The sequence below is a fragment of the Manduca sexta genome, chromosome 21 (assembly GCF_014839805.1).
Source record: "Manduca sexta isolate Smith_Timp_Sample1 chromosome 21, JHU_Msex_v1.0, whole genome shotgun sequence".
Lineage (NCBI taxonomy): Eukaryota > Metazoa > Arthropoda > Insecta > Lepidoptera > Sphingidae > Manduca > Manduca sexta.
This window is the reverse complement of record NC_051135.1, coordinates 14776880-14800406: the sequence shown is the minus strand read 5'-3', so window position 1 is coordinate 14800406 and position 23527 is coordinate 14776880. Positions and strand designations below refer to the sequence as shown.

General features: G+C 34.5%; 1 protein-coding gene across 2 annotated transcripts in view; it reads right to left on the bottom strand.

The window, feature by feature from the left end:
* LOC115447911 (synaptic vesicle glycoprotein 2C) overlaps positions 1-14848 on the bottom strand; it is a 42056-nt gene extending 27208 nt beyond the window's left edge. Inside the window, exon 1 of one of the 2 annotated variants that reach the window (XM_030175206.2) lies at positions 14627-14848. In XM_030175206.2, the coding sequence (XP_030031066.1) occupies positions 14627-14744 (118 nt within the window). In that variant the 5' untranslated portion in view covers positions 14745-14848. Of the gene's footprint in view, positions 1-13888; positions 14176-14626 lie in introns of those variants that run through there. The other variant, XM_030175207.2, reaches the window with a different exon arrangement.
* Positions 14849-23527: the final 8679 nt, after the last annotated feature.

Here is a 23527-nt window from a genome sequence, read left to right as displayed (position 1 = left end):
AAAACGATGACTAAACTCGACAACAGTTTTTTTTAAGTATCATAATTGTTTGTCACAATGTCAGTTTAGGTTACTGTTCAGCAATCATCTTCAATATGGATCGGCATTATCCGGTATTACCCCACGGACTGTAATAACTCAGACAAACAACTTGCCAGTCAACATCTACTTGCATAAAAGTGTTGTGAAATATTACGAACTACCAGACAACTATTATCAGAGTGAACTCGTTCAAGGTTGAGTATGCACCCAAACATTCGGCCCGATAATGAGTGCAAAGAACCAATTAATTCGCGTCTTTAATGATTTGATAATGTCATAAGTTTAATGCACTAGAAATCTGTATTACGCATTAAATACCAACAATAGAGATAAGATGGGTTATATTTTAAATTAGGCACTTAATTATAATTTTAGGTGGATACCTTAGGACATTGGATTTAATGGTACTTATGATATTAAATCATTATGGGTAATTAAATATGTCATATTTATGATGGCAAAAATGTGTCAAAACTAGATTATGGAACTCAATGGATAGAAGTAAATCAAGTTGATCGCCATTATTCTCTGATAAACAGTTAAAAATAAATGTCCTTTAAGTAATTATTTAATTACTTATCAAATGCGCAAAATTATATTTACTTATATGATATTGTGAAAGGAGCTCCAAACCCTTGAACATCGCTTTGTCTATTTTTGCCACCGAGAAGCTTGCACAACTCAAGTGTTAATAACAATAAAGCGAAATGTTATTGGTAGTTGCGACTGTATTGGCAAATATTGCGCTAGTTATAAAATAATCTATTCTTTCATTGCATTCACTTAAAATAATTAAGTCAATGACGATGTCTACCTTCCTGATCCATGATAAAATTACATCATTGAAGTTTCAGGAAATTGAAAAATTATCTTACAGCGTTCAATACAATTGACATTCCAATTTCCTTAATCGAATAGTTAATGAACAAAACTATAAGGAAATATATAAATAAATTATTACAACTGGTTTTTAAAGATCTTTTCTATTAAAGAATTAACTTTTTCTAGGCAATTACAAAACATGCTATAGTATAGCCTTCATTCTACAATATGGTTTAACAAACCAAACAGAAATATCTAATGAAATCTATATCGGAGCCTTTTTTATATACCTACTACTGGGAGACAAGACAAGCAAACCGCTTCGGGCGATAAGCGTCATGGCAACCAGTAAACAGCAGAAACAGCTAGAAATTTGGATTTTAAAGCATGGACAGCTATGAACCCGTCACGCTAAGATATGAGATGTCTCATAATAGCTAGCTAATTAATATATTTCCAACAGGAACAAAACAACGTTTATAGGTCCTTGGAAGCACAAAAAAATAAGATGCTAGCTCCCCAGACAAAGCTCAGATCGTCTACGCTGAGTGGACTCATGGAGGTAATGTGCCCGTATGTCGGCAAAAAAACACAAAGAAACATAAAATAAACTTCGAGTTACATTGCTTTAGTTATTGTCAAGAATTTTATTAATTGGTGCAGCACAGTTTAATCTCGCAATTGATGCAGCGAAACGTTTAATTGCAATGTATCTACTGGCACATCGTCAGAACACGCAGCCTTAAATACAACCAGTTATATCCGGATGGAGCCAGAAATGGCCGGATCGCGTGTTAGTTAAATTGCTGGTTAAATATGTGTATATACAGTAATTATTCTGTTTTCAAAGTTTATTTGTCTCGCGTTGAAAGACTGGTTGTTAATTAATTATATAGAACATGGAACTGTTCAGCCGAATCGCTCAGTGCTTAAATGCTTCTATACACTAAACTAGACATTAGAACAAGATATTTGAAATCCAAACCTTTATGAATGACAAAATGATACATAAGAATCGTATGTTTTTGTATGCGTAACAATTACGCAGCAAATTTCAAGTAATCCAGTTGCGACGTGAAGCTACACCTTCCCGCTTTTTCTCGAACTATTTATTCATACTAGTTTGCCTGTCAGTTTCGTTTCATGATTTGTGAAAGCATTAAAATTATAAACTGGATAGGGTTAATTTTCTGGCTTGATAAATTTAAATCATTGGAATTATTACGGATCAAACGCATCGGAAATTAACAAGCTTAATATCCAGTATTATGCAATTCAAAGTTCTAGTATCACACGAGCGATTTGTTTGTCTATAAAAAAAATATTAATTTTGTTTAATTCATATTTAAATTTTAACCCTAGAAAGATAACCATATTTCACTATACACTAAAGATAACCATACGTCATTTCGACGTATGGATTTTGAGTGATCATATTTTCGATTATGTATATGTTATGTTTATATATGTAATTGTTATTGTTAATATATTCTATTGTATATAAGATAAATGAAAAACATATAGATTTACATAACTTTTATTAGGAAAAAATTTAAATACTTAAACATGGTACTTTTAACCTTAAAAACTTAGACATGCAGGAACTTCTTAATCAGTCTTGTAATTGCTGGAATAACCTTTTAAAAATCTACTTTATATACTTTTATAATATAAACAACTCTAGTAAATAAAGAAATTCAGGCATTTTGACTTCAAAGGCATTTAGGGCAGGCGCTAGACTTGTGCTCTCCACAAATGGGATTTTTACATTTATCACAAATTGATTTTGTCATCCGTCTAATTTTTGATGGACAAAAGGCACAATACTTTCTTTTCTTTGGCTCAGGTTCACCTTCTTCATGTATTAAAGACTCAGCTTGTCTTTTTGGCAATATACCAGCAATCTTTTCTTTTATGTTTGTCGGCAAAGTAGGCACTTGCTGCCTGGTCTCCATCCACGGGGTAATCAAGTTGTTGCTCAATTTTTTCATAAACAATCTTCGCCCTAGGGGTTTTTCTTTCTTAGATAGCATATTATCACAGTAAATAATATACGCGTTTATATACGCCATATTCAAAATCCCATAAAACATGGCCATGGGCCATCTATTGGTTTTGCGACTACAAGACATTGACGAACACATTTGATCAAACGTGTCCACGCCACCTTTCGTTTCGTTATAAAAATAAATCATACTTGGCTTTCCTGTCGTAGGATGAACCGTCCCTTCTTCATCACATGATGACAGCACATAAACTATTTTATTTGGTTTAGGTTTATACGACACTAGCGTCAATGGCCCATCGTAACAAAACATGGACGTTCCTACAGCCCTGGAATGCGCTTTTTCAGTTCTTCAGGTATTTCCCGTTTATTGGATCTTATTGTGCCGACCAAAGTCAAGTTGTATGGTTGCTTTAGCAAGTTTTTTGCTAAAGGGACTGATGTGAACCAATTATCACAGGTGACATTTCTATTGCTTCCGTGAATTGTCTTCGTGAGTTCTTTCACATAGAATTCACCAAGTGGTAACCCATTAGTCTGTGTAGATTTACCTAAATATGGCATTGCGTCAATCATATAACGGGTGGCACTGTCGCATATCATGACAATTTTTAACCCGTATTTATTGGGTTTATTAGGAATGTACATGCGGAAGGGACACCGACCCCGGAACCCTAAAAGTTGTTCATCGATGGTCACATACGGTCCAGGGATGTAGTTAGATCGGCAGTGGTTTATAAAGATCTCCCAAATTTTTCTGATCGGAACAAATGTGTCAGTAGCCCTTAGTTCTTGACGTAAACTTTTATCATCCATCCGCAAACATCTAATCAAAAAGTCAAACCTGTCTCTACTCATGGCAGCAACATATCTGTTGCCTGAATACGAGCAATCAAAAGCTCATTTGTGGTCAAATGGTTATCCTTCATAGCAGCTGTTAGGGTCAGTATGCCTAAAAGAGCTCGAATTTCATCGCTTGATGTAGGTTTAAAAGTTGCTTTCACATTAGGTATTTGTATTTTCAGCTGGATTTCAGCATTGGTCCATTTTGTTATCTCCTCTACTATGTCGTCAGTAATAAATATACTGAAGCATTCCAAAGGTTCGTAAAGGTTTTATTCATCCGAATAGGGCCCCTAGATGTCCGAATAATATTACAAGATGATACCTTGCCACTAGTTCTACCTTTAGTAGCCGTCCATCGATGATCGTTTTTGCCTCTGAGATATTGGCGCTGTGGCATGACAATAAAGTTTGGCACAGCAGAGTCAGTTCTTTCAAGGCTTTCAGGAATATTCTCAGTATCTATTTGGTTTTCCAGTAGTGGAGCACTCAACTCACAGTCCTCGACATCACTCTGAACTTCATCTTCCAATAGATTATCTTCAAATTCGCTATTCGACTCCTGAGACTCTTCATCACTTTGTTCTTGTAATAACCGATATATTTCTAGATCTTCGAGACGTTTTTGTGATGTCATTGTGATATTTTATTATGGCCTAAAACAGAGGAAAATATAGTGAAAAAGTGTCCATTTATTATCACTACAAATTGCAAATCATATTTCCACAAATATGAAAAAAAAACTCACACTAAAGATAACCATACGTCATTTCGACGTACGGTAGGTAAATATTGACGAAAGTATTGCACTTACCTGGGCGACACAGGTGTTCACTGCAAGCTCCGTGGGTCGACTGAGTTGGCTAGAATGGCCAGTGCCGTGGTGTAAAATTCATGCGAGTTATATCGATTTTTCAAAATCGATTACGTCTAATCGACGTAGGTTATCTTTCTAGGGTTAAACACGGTTGAAACAATGACATTTTACAAATAGACGCGTCATACACTAACAAAATTGCACATAAAAACAGCGGAGTATTTACTATAGTCACAGCCCTAGCGGCTCGCATCGATACGGCCCGAGCGAGCCCGAGTGGTTCCGAATGGGCCCGAGCGTCGGCCGCCCCGTCGCCATGACAGTCGAATAAAATGGATTTATTAGTTTAAAAAGTAAGTTAAAGAGTGTATACTTATTACTAACGTTTAAAATGAAACGTTTTTTCATTCACAGTTGGAGTATAATTTGTAAATCGTCTAAAAACACAGGAAGGCATTTTATTTATAAAAATACAAAAAGTTAGTAAGCCGACTAGTCGCGACAGTGGTTGGAGGTTGACTAAGTGAATGTCGGGCAGTTACCTTACTTTCGTCTTGCCAGTATTGAGCTCGGATAACGTATCTATGTAATAAAAACATCTTAGGGTTGAAATATGAATTCTTTATTAACATAATGTGCTATATACCAATTGTTACTATACAACTGTCTACCAAAAATAAAATACAAACATATATATTATGTACTATAATATTATGTAAATATCAAATCTTAGGCACTTAACACCATATTACAAGGAAGACAGCGCGGCGCCCAGGGAGTGGCCGGTATACAATAGGCGAGTCACGTGCGCCCGCGCATCATGTTGTGTAGCAAGAACTTGAAAAAATCAGACATTATTTATAATTTCTGGAATTTTCTTACATGGTTCTGATAGTAACATATTTTACATCTAACAGTAGATCGTCATGTGCAGTAAGTATATTTTATAAGAATAACACCTCTCAGGGCCCTGGTAAGCCCAAAACTCAAAAAAACATAAATATGCAAAAATGTAATGTACTGTAATGCAAGAATTTTTCAGTTTAAATACAGAGTCTGCAATGTTAGTAGGAGCCGATATTTTAACCTTCCTGATCCATTATAATTTCCGGAAAAACTAAACCCAAAAATTTACATAAACAGACAATCAATTTGTATGTGGACACATAAACAATTTGTCGGGTGCTTTGCGCTTATCAGTGTAATAACAGATCCAGTCAAGTGCAGGCTGATAAGTGCTGATAACGTCTCTCGCGTCATAACCAGTGTCATCAAGTCGTAGACACGAGGACTCTAACCCTGAAACAAAAAGTTCGACGCAAAATTCGTGGGAATTGAACTTTGAACACGCGTGCCTTTTTTTACCAATGAGTTAGAAGTGCGAAGCTATCTAACCTGGCGTAATAATGATGATCTTCAAATCTTGATAAGGACGCGTCTGTTCTTGAGAGGAATTGAATTCGAACTGTTCTACTTATTATATATGAAATGTAACTGTAATTAAAAAGGTTATTTAGATATTTCGAGTTGAAAAATTCTGGCTAAAACATAACGTCAATCAAAATCATGTTTTGCAGCAATAGCATATGCAAATATTTACGCATCACCTAAATAACTCTTCACAATACTAAATATACAAAAAAGACATTAAACAAACAATAAAAAGTAAATATTATTGACATCAGTGAAAAATAAGTGTTTTTAGAACACAAACTATCTGGTAGTGCATCATTGGTGCCAGTTCTTCGAACATTTATCCGAATTTAAATATCTGAAGGTCTTAACATCTTCTATTATTTCCTAATTCTTAAAGATAAGCAGCAATAAGTCATCTATAATTCTTCTGATGCTGTGGATCTGTATAGGCGAAGGTGATCACGTAAGCAATGTGCTCTTTTTCTAGAAGACTACGTCAAAGTGACTCCAACACAACTATCATAAAAGAAGTGGGGTCCAAACAGAATGCCGATTGAAGAGAAATAATTATCCCTCGCCAGTTGATATAATTATGCCACTCTGTTCGACATATCATTAAAATTAAGAGATCATTAAGCAAAGAACAAAGTTCTACTATTAAACTGAAAGCGCAGTGATTACCTTTCGTTAACTGATTCTTTTCTTTTTTTCACCCTTCTCTTCTATAAAAGTAACAGAGTTATTTATTTATCAGAGAGCAATGGCTGTAACTATTATTGTTTTCTTCAAATCCTATCTCGCTATTGCAAAATACTTAGTCATATTACGACAATATAAGTTACGAAAAAATGTTTACAACACAAACCAGGGTGACATTCTAGATATAGTTCAGTGTCCAGCGCTAATGTGAATAAACGACATTTCGTCCGAATCCAAGATAATTCCACTATGGTTCTACAAATTATCACCTTTAAGTGGTTTCAAAGAATTTTTACGGTCTCAGTGGTTAGACAAATTACAAAAACAATAACTATTATAATGGTAATAATAACTGACCTCTACCTTAAATATTGTCTGTCTAATGTTCAACAACTGAGCACGGGCTTGCCTGGCGGCGCCCACTCGTGGATCGTTCGCACGTGGAGGTAACTTGAAGGTGACTGATATAGCCTAAATTTTTACATTATGTTGAAATTTATATTATTTAATGTTTGTGTCTACAAAAACAGCTTTGTTTCTGCCCGCCTTAGAGGATGGCGAACAAGGTAACTGGGCCTCTGGCTCACAAGAGGTCTAGGAAAAACCATTACTCTCTTTTGGCAATCGGGTAAACAGGCCTTGCAAAGATCTGTCCCCTGGAGCATCACATTAGTCAAAGACACTACTGGTAACTTTTAACTTTGAATAGTTTGCAGTTCGGTGCTGTAATATTCCTAACTGTAGGATCTTATATTGTTCTTTCGTTACAAGAATATGTTACTTTCTAGTAAAATATCAGCCTAATTCACACATTAAAGAACCCCTTGCCGTATCTGTATTAAAAGCATCGTTTCACTCTCCAAAAGCATAAATATAAAACATACCAAAATCCATCAAGCTATACTTATACCAGTCAATAAAATGACGTAAACAGTAAGTGGTAGTGATTACGGGCGGGAAGCCACACCTGTGCCTTCAGATCCTAACATTAATCTAGCCACTAATCCAGCGCCGGCCACGACTCAGCGAGGACTACGACCTTCAGAACATCGCGGATTTGAGGATGGTTGAAGGCCATTTTTTGGAGGAATAGGCAATGTGCGAACTTTGAAACAATAAAAAATTTGACAATTATTTTGCTGGGAAGTGAAACCGGTAATTACATGATACAGGAATATCAGTTAAATAAACTGCCTGCCTGATAACAAATAATAATAAATAAGAATATTTGCGCTAAGTAAATGAGGTTCAGGTATAAATATTTCTCTCTATAATGTCATTAGGATATGCAGAGTTCTGCAAACCGAGTATGCTTTCATGGTGTACTCAAAAATGGCCACTCGAAGTGAGCGGAAAGGAAAATATAATCCGGTAAGTACCTACTACCGTCAATTATTTTTAATTGCACTCTGTTTATATTAAATGCGACACATAAAATAAATGTGTTGCAGTCACTCGATAAAAATGTGACAATAACAATGAAAACTAAATTTTGTTACAGGGAAAAAAATGTGTAGTTTCAGACGGCAATACATTTTTTAAGTCTTTAAATATCTAAACATCTATTATAATACATTATTACCTATTTGCCGTGGTAGTTAGTAGAAAATATAGTGCAAACACTGATATTATAAGCGTATACAATGATATAACAAGATATCCATCGTTATACAAATTATAAGGTTCCTTGTATTATTTACTAAGCTATAAATATTTTAATATTAAAACAGAGTACCTTCTGAAACCTGACCCGATAAATTAAATAAATACAAAATCACATTCATAACTCTATGCACAAAAGACCTTTGTTTCCATAAAAAAATCGGGATAAAAACAAATTGTCCTATTCTTGAAATCAAACTCAAGTTCTCATATCAGTTAAACACAAGTGTGTCGCGTTCTAGGAACAACTTGTGTAAATACGGTTTCAAAAAGGCCGGCACAATTATGTCGACTGGCAAGGGATACTCAACTGTCGTCAGTCGAACTGGAGACTCCGCCTGGACACCACTTACAATCAAATGCAATGTGCTCGTATAAAAACAGCTGATTATTTTTACAAATAAAGGTCGTTGATAATACTTCCGTTCTGGTTTACGTTATGAAACATGAAAGAAAATGATATAGACGTTTTAATTGCTTTACATGACACTTGACAAATACTATTCCATATTAATTGTATTTTACCGAAAGTTGCGATCGAGAAAAACTGTGTAAGCAGACAGACAACAATGTGATCCTATTATAATTAAGGTGGTAGCTCAAGGTCCATTTTCATACATTTTGTTTCGGCTTTAATCTGGGTAACTAAACAAGTACTGCGAGAACTAATCACTAACTAGACGTGAATTTAAATTCTTTACTTGCCAATACTTGTTTAGTTACCCAGATTAAAGCCGAAACAAAATGTATGAAAATGGACCTTGAGCTACCACCTTAAATATCATATTTATAGTAATTATAACTAGTATATAATATGCGTTAATAATTTAATTGAGCCATGGAACGGAAAAAACACACCACAAATAGATAATTCATACAGCAAAACTTAACTTTAGCACTAGTCAGGGTTATGTTTTAATTTTAAGGAAAATAGAGCTGAAACTAAGGAATGTACAATAAGTTTATTTCTATATATTGTGGTCCTGCATACCTATTAAATATGATGTACATAGGTATTAGGTACCCACACCTCTTTGTGCGCGCAACCACAATCCACTTTAGACCACAAACTTTGTGCATGGAAGAAATAAAATAAATAATAATAAATATTTTCTCGTAAATCCTAACTACAAGTACACTACGTATAATCCAAAGTTATTTATAAAATGTTTAAGGTGAACTATTTATGGATGTTAATTAATCTCTGTTTGTCTTATTTGCAACTAATATAACTATAAAGAAGTAACAAAATAAAATACTTAAATAAAAACACTACGTTTTTCATTATTCGGGCTATAAAACCACAGCTCCTATATACTGGTGCTTAACGATAAATATAGCAAAACGCGCACAATATGACAATCGCAAATCTTTTGCGATTCATATCTAGTTTTTCTACAAATTACCCAATTCCTCCACCGCGCTGCAACACATATAAATAGAAAAACTGTTACAAACCGTTCGGAAAACAATTATCATTTTATTGAGCGATAACAATAAATTGATGAGGATCGTTCTGCCTGCGAGGACGCTGCGTCGTGTCATACTTTACTGCCCGCTTTGTTGCCAATTTATTCACGTTTTAAAACAATTTTATTTTTATTGTAGGCTGTGAAAAATCACACATTTTGTCTGAATGAGGAAAGATATACAACTAACCCCAGTACTTACATGGTAAATTAATTATATTTTATAATCATATTAAAACAAAACCATAACTAACAATTACTTACTAACAAATTAAAAGTAATCACAACTAATAGAACTATAACTACCTAGTACTACTCTATATTCAGCAAATATATAGAAGAATTATAGCTAAAACAAATATAAATTTTGAATTATTGGAAAAATAAAATAGAATTCCAATTCGCTAGGTAGATCTTTCGGCTGCGAATTTATATATCACCGCAATATTCTGCCATAAAGCAATAGTGTGAAGCAGTATTGTTCGGTTTCTCAGAATATCGTAGCCAGTTTAATTGCCGAATTTGTTTGAAATAGTCTCTCTGTATAACACAGGCAGTGTATTGACAATCAGCGCTTGCAAACTAAGGAGCTGTGGAGTTGCTCTGGTGTTCGGGTTATCACAGTGTTTGCCATGTGGCGGCTTGGTTGCCCCAACATGTATAAATAGAGCCCTTATTAATAAGTGAAGTAATCTACTCACAATATATCATCCCTAAAAAACATAATATTAGGTTTTAATAAAGATTATTTTACATACAGATTTAGGGAGTAATTTCTGGAACTATTGATTTTATAAGTTCTTGCAATAATGGAGAGCTACTACTATCTTTAAGGATTTTTTTATTCCAAAAACTGATTTTAACATGACGGAAACAGGGAAACAAAGTTAACCAAGAAAACTATATTATCACATAATTAACATAATAATTGCAACCAATTACTTCACAATACTCGTTAAACACACTTCATACCAAGAACCAATTAATTTAGATAATGTTATAATTTTAATTAAGTTTTTAGAATGGACTTGTAACTTAATCTATAACTCAGTATGCAAGGTCGCAGGTTCAAACTAATTATTTTGCAAATACGATCTTTTTTTTCTGATCTGACATTTGTCTGTTGGAATAGGCGAGTTCGAATAGGGTAGTACCAACGTGTTAAAACACCGGCGTAAATGACAACATTGTGTTTTCGTCGAGAGACAATTAAAATATAAAAACCGCGCTAAATTCGAAAAATAGTTTAATTTTAATGACTGATATTCGCGTAAACATAAGAAATCATTAATAGTGTTTTATTGTTTTATCAATGATAAATAAATATCCTATTGCTTTTCTTCTGGTGGATGCATATCATCACGTAAATTTATTATCCTTCAACTATCTATTATATAAAAAAATAAAATGCTTTACCCAAGGAATGAAAGCATAATGGGTTTTAAAATATAAAGTACTGCGTTCAAAGCCCGGTTACGAAAATTAACGTATAAACTTCATAAAAAAAAAATTACACATTCAGAAATTATGCCCGAAATGTTGATAGGTTGATATCATTAAACGGAAATGGGGTCGGTGAACTGCGTGCACTAGTTCTACCTCTGACTACCCCGTTAGTGATAGTATTATATGTATCAGTTTTCTGTATAAATAGTCGCGTGCTTCACATCCAATAAAATCCAAGACAATATCCCGTGACGTCATCGCCAGACACCACCTTAGTCCGACGCCCGTTATGACGTCACCTCTCTTTAATTACGTCTAACGTCTCAACAATACGTAATAACAGCCCCTTATTAATTTATATAGTCACACATCAGATAAGTGACTTGCTCGTCCAGTCTTTCAATTGTAGAAAAAAAACGCGACGTCAAAATAATATCTGTGATGTGATAATTCCTTCCTAACCGAATGTCGGCCACGGCGGTCAGTCTCAACGGAGATCAGCCAAGTACGCGGGAAATATTATAGTGTACGACTGTGTACGCAATACACAAATGCACTCTCTGTTCCGTCACTCTCGTAGTCCGGAGAGATGGCAATCCGACATGACCGAAGAAAGATCAGGCGCAGGACCAAAGGCTTTACGTGCTTTTCGAGGCACGGGGGTATTACATCGCCAACTTCCTAACTTCGAGGTGCGACTGAATGATGTTACTTTAAGATGGAAAAACCCAGTCACATTAATATCTACCTATATATTTAAATAAACAATTGTTACCTTAATACACATTCGCATTTCAATTTTTATGTATGCTTTGTTTTCAACTGTTTTACTTAATTCTGACGGCCCGTAGTCTCAAGTTAATATTTATATATACGTTCATAACATTGAGCATTATGAGACGTCCGTCTAGGTCGAAGCCTTTTTTTAGACGTGTGCCGTCTCTTCAAAGTCGATCATTACGATGTTAAAATTAAAAAAAAAGGAAAAATCTGTTTCTTATTGTAATTTTTTTCGGGTTTCAAAAGAGGCTGGCGTAGTAATGTCAACTGACCCTACTATATCTGGACTTACTCCACTTACCATTAGGTGCAGTGACGTCACTTTGCCGTGGTAATAAAACATTATTTATAAGAATAACTAATAGATACCAAAGATTATGGTAATTCAATAATATCTAGCTCCCTCACGTGATAACACTCAGCAGCAGGAACTTGGCTCAATGACTGAAGTTGAGAGTTCGAAGTGACGCGCGGAAGCAAAGTCTATCTATTGGAATTGGATACGTCTGTCAGACTGACTCTCACCTTACTATAGCAATATATACTTACTATAACTGATACTGCATAGAAACGTGGTTTTAGTGACGTAGTGTTCTTGCCGCCCGGGGCGGAACCAAAAATTGTCGGACCAAGACAACGGGCGAGAAAAAAAAGAAAATTAATTTCAACAATTAGGAGTCATATACCAACCTAGCTATTGGTAGATTTGATAAAAGTAAAAAAAATATTTATTTTATGCATTTTGCCTCCCTCTTAAAAATGCTGCTAAGGGGGAGCCACTCCAAAGGTATACTATGCAGTGGTATAGTGTATTTTCTGAACATTCTCGATCAGAGACTAGACCCGTTTCATATATAACGATATAACGATGGACTGATGAGTAGATGTCCTATCACATTAGATATAAAAGCTCTTCAACCAGCAGTTTCATTTCTGCCTACACTAATTGTTGCAATAAGGTGGCCTAAAATACTGGCAAACACAACAATATGTTGTAAAGATGTCACATGACAAAGCATATTTTTAAGGACAAGCAATATTTCAACCCAAGAACAAAGGAATTTGTTAGTGTAATAAAAATGGGAATAAGAAAAAATATCGTTAATGTCAGCCTAATTATCAATTTGCGCGATAATAAAAAAAAGGCGTAGAGGCCAAATGTCATGAAAGATGAATAAACACCACCCGTGGAATCTAGAAGTTTTATTTATCGAGAAAGGCAGCCAAAACTGACAGAAATAATTTTCTTAAAAACTATTTCCCGACGAGCAAACCGCTCGCCTGATGGGAAGCCACGCCTCGTAAACAGAGCAACGTCACCCAAATCTTTGAATTACAAATGCAATGCAACTTACTTCGCTATTCATAACACATTATATGCTGTCTGATAATGCCAAGTTATTTTGGCTACACCCACCCCAGAAACATCGAAACAGATAGCTAAAAAAATCACATTGAAAAATATTGAATCAAACGCGAATCAATATATCGAAAACTTTTAATATTAATAACTATTTATAATCTCCGAAAAATTATTAAAAATAATATTATTGTGTATTTTTATGATCTTGAAGTAAATAAAGTCCTACTTATATCTTTTAAACCAGTGGAATTCATGAAAATATAGATATTTTAAAAATAATTAATCTTTAAAAAAATCGTATGTATTTTCAATTCTGCATAATAATTTCGAGCACATGAGCATGTTCATCCCAAAGTTTAAACGATCGCACCTCGACACACAATTTTAAACTCCATGCATGTCTTTGGTATTTCGAAAATAATTAAACGCTCATTGAGTCTTTAAACATTTAATAAAAATATTAAGACCCTACCTGAACCACCCCTACATCTATAAAACAAACCGAAAAAAAACCCAAAACCTACCTCCGTGTTCTTCCATTTCAAACAACACTAAACTAATAAATACTTAAACTAATATCACACGAGAAAACGATTTGTGTCTTTTTATATGTTCAATGTCACTGTATGGTTATCCCATTTGTTTTTCTGTTAATCACTTTAATTTCACCCGCGTTCGGTACTTGGTCGACATTGGTTGCAGGCGTGTGTGTTGCGCGGGCTCCGAGCGAACTGTGGCAGGATGGCGATCGCACTGTCTACACTGGCCGTCTGCTCTTCAGCACCGGTAACGCATTACTGGTAAACACTAACCGCGCATATACACCAGGATAAGCTAAAATAGATTATTCTCGGTTTGATTGGCTATGATTCTGTACACGGGACTTGTGTCTTCAGATATGTGCATTTATGGAGTGATGTGGTTGACAATGTTGGTTTTAAACTAATCGATATCATTCATACACGTGCTATTTGATAGTTATGTATATATTCGGTGTAAATAGCTAAAAAAAATATGTATATATTCACGCTTAATTCTCTAAAGTGTAGGCAGAGGTAGATATAGTAGACACAGTTTCTTATAGGTGTTAGACCATAGCTGTACTAGGCAGTTTAAATTTCGGGTAATGTAGGGTAATTAAATTAAAACAACGAAAACTGCCTAAGCCGGGTAACGAACCCAGGACGTAAACTAATGTTGGCTAAATGTTAACCACTAAAGTAAGTTAATCTAAAGAATGTACGAATGGTAAAAGTACTTACCTCGGCTACCGGACTCATCAGCACCATTACGTCTCGACAGAAACGTGATTACAAAATACACGAACAGAAATATTAATACAATACAATATATTAATTCTATATCAAATAAATCTTTCATAATTATTCACAATAAATAATGACTATTAAATAATTGTCGTGACATTAAAATTCCTTAAATAATACCATTACTAACCTAACGTGCAAGAGATCTGACTATCTACCCGCATTTCACAATAAAAATACTGGCAAATGTCTTTTGTTTCGCCAATAATAGATTAAAAATAATAATAATTTAATTATTGTCTGATAATAATAAAAATAATAAAAACCAAAATAACTTCAGATTTTTTTATTTCATTTAACTTACATTGTTTATTAATCTAGGTAATTATAACATGTGAGTGAGCGCCATCTGTTGTGTACAGCTTGTAACAATATAATTATAAATGAAGCAATTAATAAAAATAATAACATATTTTTGTGAATTACATTGTAAGAATGTAAACCTGCCTGAATGTAAACTATTCTCAACAGTTACCTACTCAGTAGCAGATTCTTGTGTGCTTTATTTGCGTAGACATCGCTGATTTGTCTAAAAAGCCGCTGTTGGTTTAGTGTCCGATTGGAATTAGATGCACATTACCAACCATGGAACAAATAAATTAAAATATACTACACGTAAATAAATTCATAAAATGCAAAAGCCTTTAAATGAAGTAAATATCCATTTTTAGTAATCCTAATACATTAAGTTTTTTACAACCGTACCTGCACATACGACCTTCACGCCATAAAAATCTCATTTCATGCTTTTATACATAAAACAAGGAAATCTAGAACATTTTCGCATCCAAACATTATATAAATTCGGTTTACGCTTTACAAAGTTTTAACAAACATATAATAAAAATCATAAATATCTTCATGATGATTTTTCACATCAGTAATAATTAATTCGTGTGATAGACTAAGGTCATCCTTCGACTTTACGCATGCAACCGGATCAGCCAGCGGAAATAACCCAATGGAAATCGAAACTGAATTTTTCCAAGCACCCGCTAAAATGTTAAGGTCCATGTTTGGGTCAGTCGGTTCCACTAACAGCGCCGGTAATTGGTAATAACAACAAACAAGTATTTCTGACTGCTGACTAATATATTCGCGCAATTTTGAAAGCGGTTACAATTTAGTGTCGTAGTGGGCGAGCCGTGAAGTGAGAGGTCACAGGATAGGTTCCCGCCTAGAGATTTTTATACAAACAAATAATATTGAAATATCTTGATCTTAAAAAAACGTCTATTTGTTAACCATTATTGTTTTAAACAGTTGAATCATTTTTAATGAAACTTTCATTAGGTATCCCGAAGAGTGTTATAAAGCAAAAAATTACATTATATTCTTGAAGCGGAATCGTGAGCAAAAGTTACAAATATGATTTTAAAAATATTAATTTTATATTCTTTGTTTACGTGCGGTGCACTCTAATCACAACACTTTCGCACGTAAGTTCGCTGTTGCATTAGCATAACAATATGATATAAACATTAATATTAATATTTTTAGGGAGAAGTACTCACTAACGACCTAGGTATTATGTTTTAAACTCAATGTCTGAGTGTAAGTAGGTCACCATTTAATTTATGACTAATAAGATGTTGCTGTCAGTTTCGCCCGCGTGACTAGCCGCTACAAAAGTTCCTAAAACACTGTAACAGTAAAACTGGAACGACTCTCTACCAAAGATACCAGCCAGACATGGAACCCAATACCTCGGCTACACAACAAAACCTTATGACGGGATAATGTGAGAATTAAAAGCATTTAAAAGCCACAATCGCTTAGCAAATATCTTTAATAACCATAACGTATAGGAATTATTGTGTTAGTACTTTAACTCCCGCTGGGTATCCATTAAGTAAAACTTCTCTCGTTGAGGAATATAAAAATCGACTCTAACACTCATAGAGTACTCAAGTATTCGCAGTACTCCTTAGGTATAAGCTATTGTCCGAGCGGCAGACACAAATATTAGCAGAACACACACATCAATATCATGCCTTAACAAATCAATAACCTGGAATATTGGCATAAGGTCGCGCCTTCATTCGAAAAGGCAGGCAGAGACGTATCTAATGTCCCCATACTTTACTGAATTTCCAATTGTCCCATGATATAACAAGGATTCAATAATAATAATAATATCAGCCCTGTATTAGATACTTGCCCACTGCTGAGCACGGGCCTCCTCTACTACTGAGAGGGATTAGGCCTTAGTCCACCACGCTGGCCTAGTGCGGATTGGTAGACTTCACACACCTTCGAAATTCCTATAGAGAACTTCTCAGATGTGCAGGTTTCCTCACGATGTTTTTCCTTCACCGTTAAAGCGAACGATAAATTCACAAAGAATACACACATAATTTTTTATAAAAGTCAGAGGTGTGTGCCCTTGGGATTTGAACCTGAGGACATTCGTCTTGGCTGTCCGTTACACACCCAACTAGGCTATCGCCGCTTACACAAATTCAATGCAACAAGGATTCAATGCTATACACAAATTCTAATCTTCTTAATCTTAGCGTCTTCCGAAATCTGCAACTGAAACAAGTTACACTGCGACCTGGTAATCAAACCCAGTAACTTGCGGTTCGCTGCTACTTAACCAAAGTACCTACAAACTATCGACAAATAGTAACTGTTACTTTCGAGAAACTTCTAATCTAATTTCGATAATGTTCAACTTTGGAAATAAAAATTAAAAATATATCGTCATATTTTGTAAAGTATTTCCACTTCTTAGACTTGATAGCAGTGGTATACTAGATATGTTTAGACGCGATTGAATAACAACCACAGATAGTGACTTCTAACATAACTTATCCATCCGGAAAAACAAAATTTCAGGTAACATTCAGCGGAAAAACCACTTGACGAAGATAAATATCATGCGGATATGAGAACATGACATCTGAATATTCATGTAGTTTGCCATTGTATAAATTATTAATTATTTGTTACACAAACAAAAGTACACGTTACTCAAATACTTGATAGATTTCTGTCTTTAAAATTAGACGATATTCTTACACTCCGCTAAGACTCTCGCATTCGAATTCGCCTGAGTATGTACTACTAGCTTTGTCTATATTTACAGTCAAGCAACGAGCAAGCAGTTTTTCCGTCTATAAACATAACCAATCAGTCTAAAAGTTAAGGGCTGCTTCTATTCGATACTACGAAATTGTTCATGTTTTGGGTCATAGCTGGCTGCTAAACTCCAATGTATTGAGTATTCATAAAAGTATTGAATTATTCATTGACTACAAACATTACTAAACCATGTTCTAAACTGAAATATTTTAGCATTTAGGATTTACTACGTCTATGCTTTTACTTTCCGAATTATTAATTAATTACTGCTTTCTGGTGTTGTGTACAGATCTGCGTTACTAGTAGCGGGCACGTGTCCGACTCGTGGTTTTGAACTGTTCAATCAGCACTGGAGCGGCTTCGGGCAAATTTCCGCACGCTGTGGGGCTTGCAGCGAGCAATCGTTCTATTTATCTGACATGTAAAGTACATTATACGGTACTAATTGCATGGTAACTATTTATGGATTTGACATTGTGAGGAAACATTTCCCTTGTTTTCTATGATATGTGAAGACCATGATACAGCGTGTAAAACAAAGGTAAGTCTTGTTAATTTGTGAAATCGTTTATTACAGTACTGATACCTTTATTACTTACAAGTGCATATTACATGCGTGTTTTCCAAGCATTAAGCACGGGGCGGTCCCTGATATATAGCCAAACACTTTTCCTTTTCCTTAACATTATCAGTATTTTATAAAGTAGATATTACTACCAATCCTATTCCTTCACCGTACTACTCTGAGTGTGAACAATTCTAAATCTCAAACATTTTGCAATTATAGTTTTTAATTTTATTGACTAAATCAGTAATGAAAATCTATAATTAGAATTTTTTTGACTGAACTACTAAAAATATTTGAGTTTAGGAAAAACAATTAACCAGTCGCGACGACACTAAATACCTTTTTGTAGTAAGGAGTATTAAAAAGCAACATGATTAACCTAGTTCCGCATGAGAAAGTGTCATCTCATCATTCTGTCTTGGCCTTCTTCTTGTAAACACTTCTTTGGTGAATTTACCTGTACCTCGGGGAACGAACCCAAGACTTCCACTCTGCAGTTGTACTGTAATACTACTATGCCAGTGAGTCACGCTGCTTTAAAAAGTTGAAAGACATCCAACAAAAATATTACATATTTTCAACATATTAATTTATTGAGATTAATGCCATCTAGGCGCAATTATTGATACTAATGTTAAAATATTTTTACCATAGATGGGGTACTAGATCTAAATCAAATACTAATAAAGAGACTAAAGCCTTGTTTTTTTTACTAACAATAATTCATCTTTTACGAAACAATATTATATTCATCAACCTAAAGGCGGTAAAGCTTAGATTTCATAACAGCAGTAATATAGCGTCGACTGCCATCACTGACACGTTTATTTGCCAAAATCAACTTGGCACTTAAGAAAATATAAATATTTACAAAATAGTATAAACTATTTCGGTTGATTTAGATATTTTTACTGATACACTGATTTGAAAAAAAAATTACTATCAATCACTCCATGTTTTCATACTCGCTGTGTTTGATTAAAAAACGCTAAATGCTAATTCAAAAACATCCAAATTAATGTACGCCTTAATGTAAATTTGCAATTTAATTAATGATTTAAGTTATGTCTCTCTGTTTTAAATTAATGATGTAAGTTATGTTTCTTCAGCATTTCCTAGTACACTCTAATTGTTTTTTTATTATTTTATTCTCACTGCAAAACTACATTGTAATGTAATGAAAGCCCAGCGCTATCGGAACGACCTTCCGATTAACTTGCCAACGTTCACGTCGCGTCGTATCGGCCGACGCACCGACAGTCGCCAATCGAGCTTCTAATGCGTACCTATTAGTCGATCAACAAACTTCATTCACATCGGCAAGCACATTTGAGGGTGCCGAGACGGCTACGACTGACCACGGAGTCACGTGCGACGAAGCATCTGTTTTGGAATGTTGTAGGTGATACCCTAACGGTGAAAATATACAAAGTTAAATAGTATTCCGTATACTGGGGCGAATAAACGGGGGTGAATAGGGATTTTTTCACTCTTAGCTATACAGGTAGCAAAGCTACCCTTCGCTTAGAACGCCCGTAATTGCAAAAAGACGGATTTACCCCATAAGTAGAACAGGACCCACGAGCCAACCCCTTGACCATAATGAAGATGTCTATGAGAAATTGCAGATTTACCTCACAATGTTGTTGTTCGCAGGTTACCAGAACGCGTCATATTTTTTTGCCAGTCTGTTTGTTGTGGATCATCGGCGAAAATGATATATTCTTTTCCAAACCTGAACGACAAAGTGACCTCACTACCCCTGACGGTAAGTAGGCTGGGTCCGCTAGAATGTCGACTGACGAGAGATAGTTTCCCCTCAGCCGTGGACCAATTATGCCGGCCTGTTGGAATCGAATATATACAAGCTGATCCCGGAACGCGACACACTTACGTGGAGTACTATGGCGGGTTTTAACACCTTCTGTACAGTGGTCGCTATCCAGGCGGATATAAAATTTAATCGGATTTTTATTAGTAGGTATTACAAAACACGTATTAAAGTGCTTATCCCTCTATCACGTAAGGGATAAAACATGTATCTAGATATACTAACGTATCTATATTGATTTTAAAAGTAAACTTAAAACTACGCATATAAAGTGAAATCTGTACAGTCACCCGCCAGTGACGCAGATCGACGGACAAAAATAATAATATCTTCTGTAAAATAAATATTTTCGCACCATTAATTAAAACAGTAATATAGAGATAACTATAAAAGGAGCAATTTTGAAATTCAAGCAACCAATTTCTGTTTGCGACCTTTTAGTCTTTTCCCTTTTTTTTTTCATGCTATAGGTCTCATTTTTTACCTATCTTTAATAAACTCAATATTATAGCAACTTCAAAAAAAACGTAGCATACAAAAATTTGTTTTCCGACGACTGCCACAAATTAACAATTTTGAAATAGGTCACACCTGTATAGTCTTAGTTGTACTGCAGCACCGATTTTCTACAAGGACCCATTAATCTGGGTAAAAGATTATACGGTTTTTGCTATAACCTCTTTTATTTGGTTTAATCGCTTTACAGATTAATTATTAAAATTAAATAGTAACATATTTCAAATAAATAAGAGTACTTTTTGACGCAAAAATCAACCTCTTTAAGACCAATTGTTAACCAGTCATTTATTTTTTATACGGCAAAATGAATCCACTGCACCTGATGGTAAGTGGAATTTGGACTGACGTTAGTTGATTGCCCCTCGGCTGTCGACGCAATTATGCCGGCCTGTTGGAACCGGATATAACAGTCTGATCCCGGAACGCACGTAAGTGTGTCGACACTTACACAATACAAATAATTAAGTAATTAAAATTTTTGTTAATGAATGTTTGTTTATGATTTGCGTATTGATATATTATAAATATTATTCCTGTTTGTAAAACACGTGAATCTGTGAGAAAATATTTTCCTATGTTTCATCATTCAAGTGTAAGTTGATTCATACTTAACCTTTTAATCCGTAGTGGTTCAATACATTCATATGTAGCAAAACCGTGTTGCCAGTTGTTTCTAGTTTCAATGAGACTAAGGAAGACGGTCCATGTATAAGGGTTGCGAACGCCTGAAGCGCTCATCTAAAAGTCCAGTGTGTTTGTTAAACCGACCTTTGTCAGGCTAACAAACGTGTCGTGTTATAAAAAAAATACCAAGTTCGATATATGACTATTGTCAAATAAAACTTATACTATTGTTTTCTATCAGTGATATTGTCCGCAACTAAAAGTATTATGTTTGTAAATGTAGGCGTATGTACGCTGTACACTGTTTCATACTTTTTATAATTTTTTTAGTATTATTGTTTTTTTTTATCGTTAATTTTTAGTTACTGTTAAATCTTTTATGTGGATTTTCTCCGCACTTTTACGGTGATGTGTGTGTATTAGCCTATATAATTAATCAGACTTTGTATAGAAAAGACTTATTCAAAAAATATATATTTAATAATAATATTATAAAAGAATGGTCAATTGATGACAAAAAATAAAGCCCGGAGTTTCTTTCTGCCTTTCTTCTTCGGGTAGTCATCGCTTAGGTAGTTAGTGAAAGGCTAGGCTAGGCTAGGTTAGCTAGGTTAGGGCTTTTATTGTCCTCACCGGTGAGGATCGCGACGCGTTTCTCCCTTATTGCTTATTTAAAAATACATATATACATCATTTAATTTCTTCTTCCCTGCCAGTCCGAGCTGGCTTCTTTGTTTACTAAGTATATTTTTCATTTATTTTATTTTCAATATAAATTGTCTTTGTTTATATAAGCTAATCTAATTAAGTAATAATTAAATATTCTCATGTACCTTGACTTATCATAAGTGCAACTATGTTCGCCTACGTAATGAATAAAGCATTTTTATTTTTATTTTTTAAAAGCACACAACTCAACCCATAATATAAAAATTATTCAAAAGCCATTTTCCAGTAGTAATCGAACTAATTAACTTCTCCAAAAACTCATAAAAAATATACTAGGTAAGTTTTACACGATCAGGGTTTCCACGCGGGCAAAACCATGGGCGAATCTATACCTAATAGTAATGACATACTGAAATATTAAGGCGGGCCACAGACGTATTTTACATGGAAAAAACATTTACAACCTGTTTAACTGTTTAACGTTTTATTAATAGATAATTAAGGCTGTTTTATATTGTATGTTGCGTAGTTAAAACCTGGACAGTTACGACTTGAAATATCAAGTTAATTAATATTCAACTTTTTTACTTGGTTTTACCTGGATTTAGTACTCCATATCAAGTAGAATGGTAGTAATGTGATGCGCTTGTATAATTTGCTAAACTTAAATGGAATGAGATCGTATCGAACAGAGAAACATAATTTAATAACATTGTGCAATATATGGTTATAAGAACAAAATCTTGCTCAAAATCAGTATCAAATATTAAACAGTGGCTATTTCCTTCTTCTAATAATATTTTATTAATTACTTAAGTGTTGCCAGAGCGCAATGCTTGATATTATAATTCGTATCTCCGATCCTGACTATGGTATACTATGACTAATTTGAGGATACAATCGCAACCTCTACACCTTCTAACAAAACTGTCAGTAAATCTAGTCAACCTGATCGTCTGCAGCCCGCGAAATAAAGGTCGGTCATTAATGATGCAACATTTGAAAACAATATACAAAATAACATCCAATTACAAGGGATGTAAACAAGCAAACAGACCGTCACTCCACTACTGTCAATATTAACTTTATATCTATAGAAATTACACTCAACACACTATAGACAACATGCTGTTTCACCCGGAATATTAAATAATGTTGAATATTATTATAATGTGTATTAATTTTTACAATACCTAAGATAAATATTGGAAAGATTATATTTATAATGGAGAGCTATTATTATCAATGTAAAACCTGATATTAGTCAATTGATTAATATGTATATAACAACTAACAACTGTACAGGCCGATACATCATATTACACTGAACAAACAAAAATAATATTATTCTAAAACAAACCAACCACAGCGCAACATCAATAATGATAGTTTATTAGTCTATTTCAGCACTACTGTTTGCCGTTTGATAATAGCAAGCGGAGATGCGCGGAAAGTGTGTACACAGCACACCAGCAGATCCCACCGCAAACTTTAGAGATACCACTCGTACATAGAACGTATAAAATTGTATCATACGTGC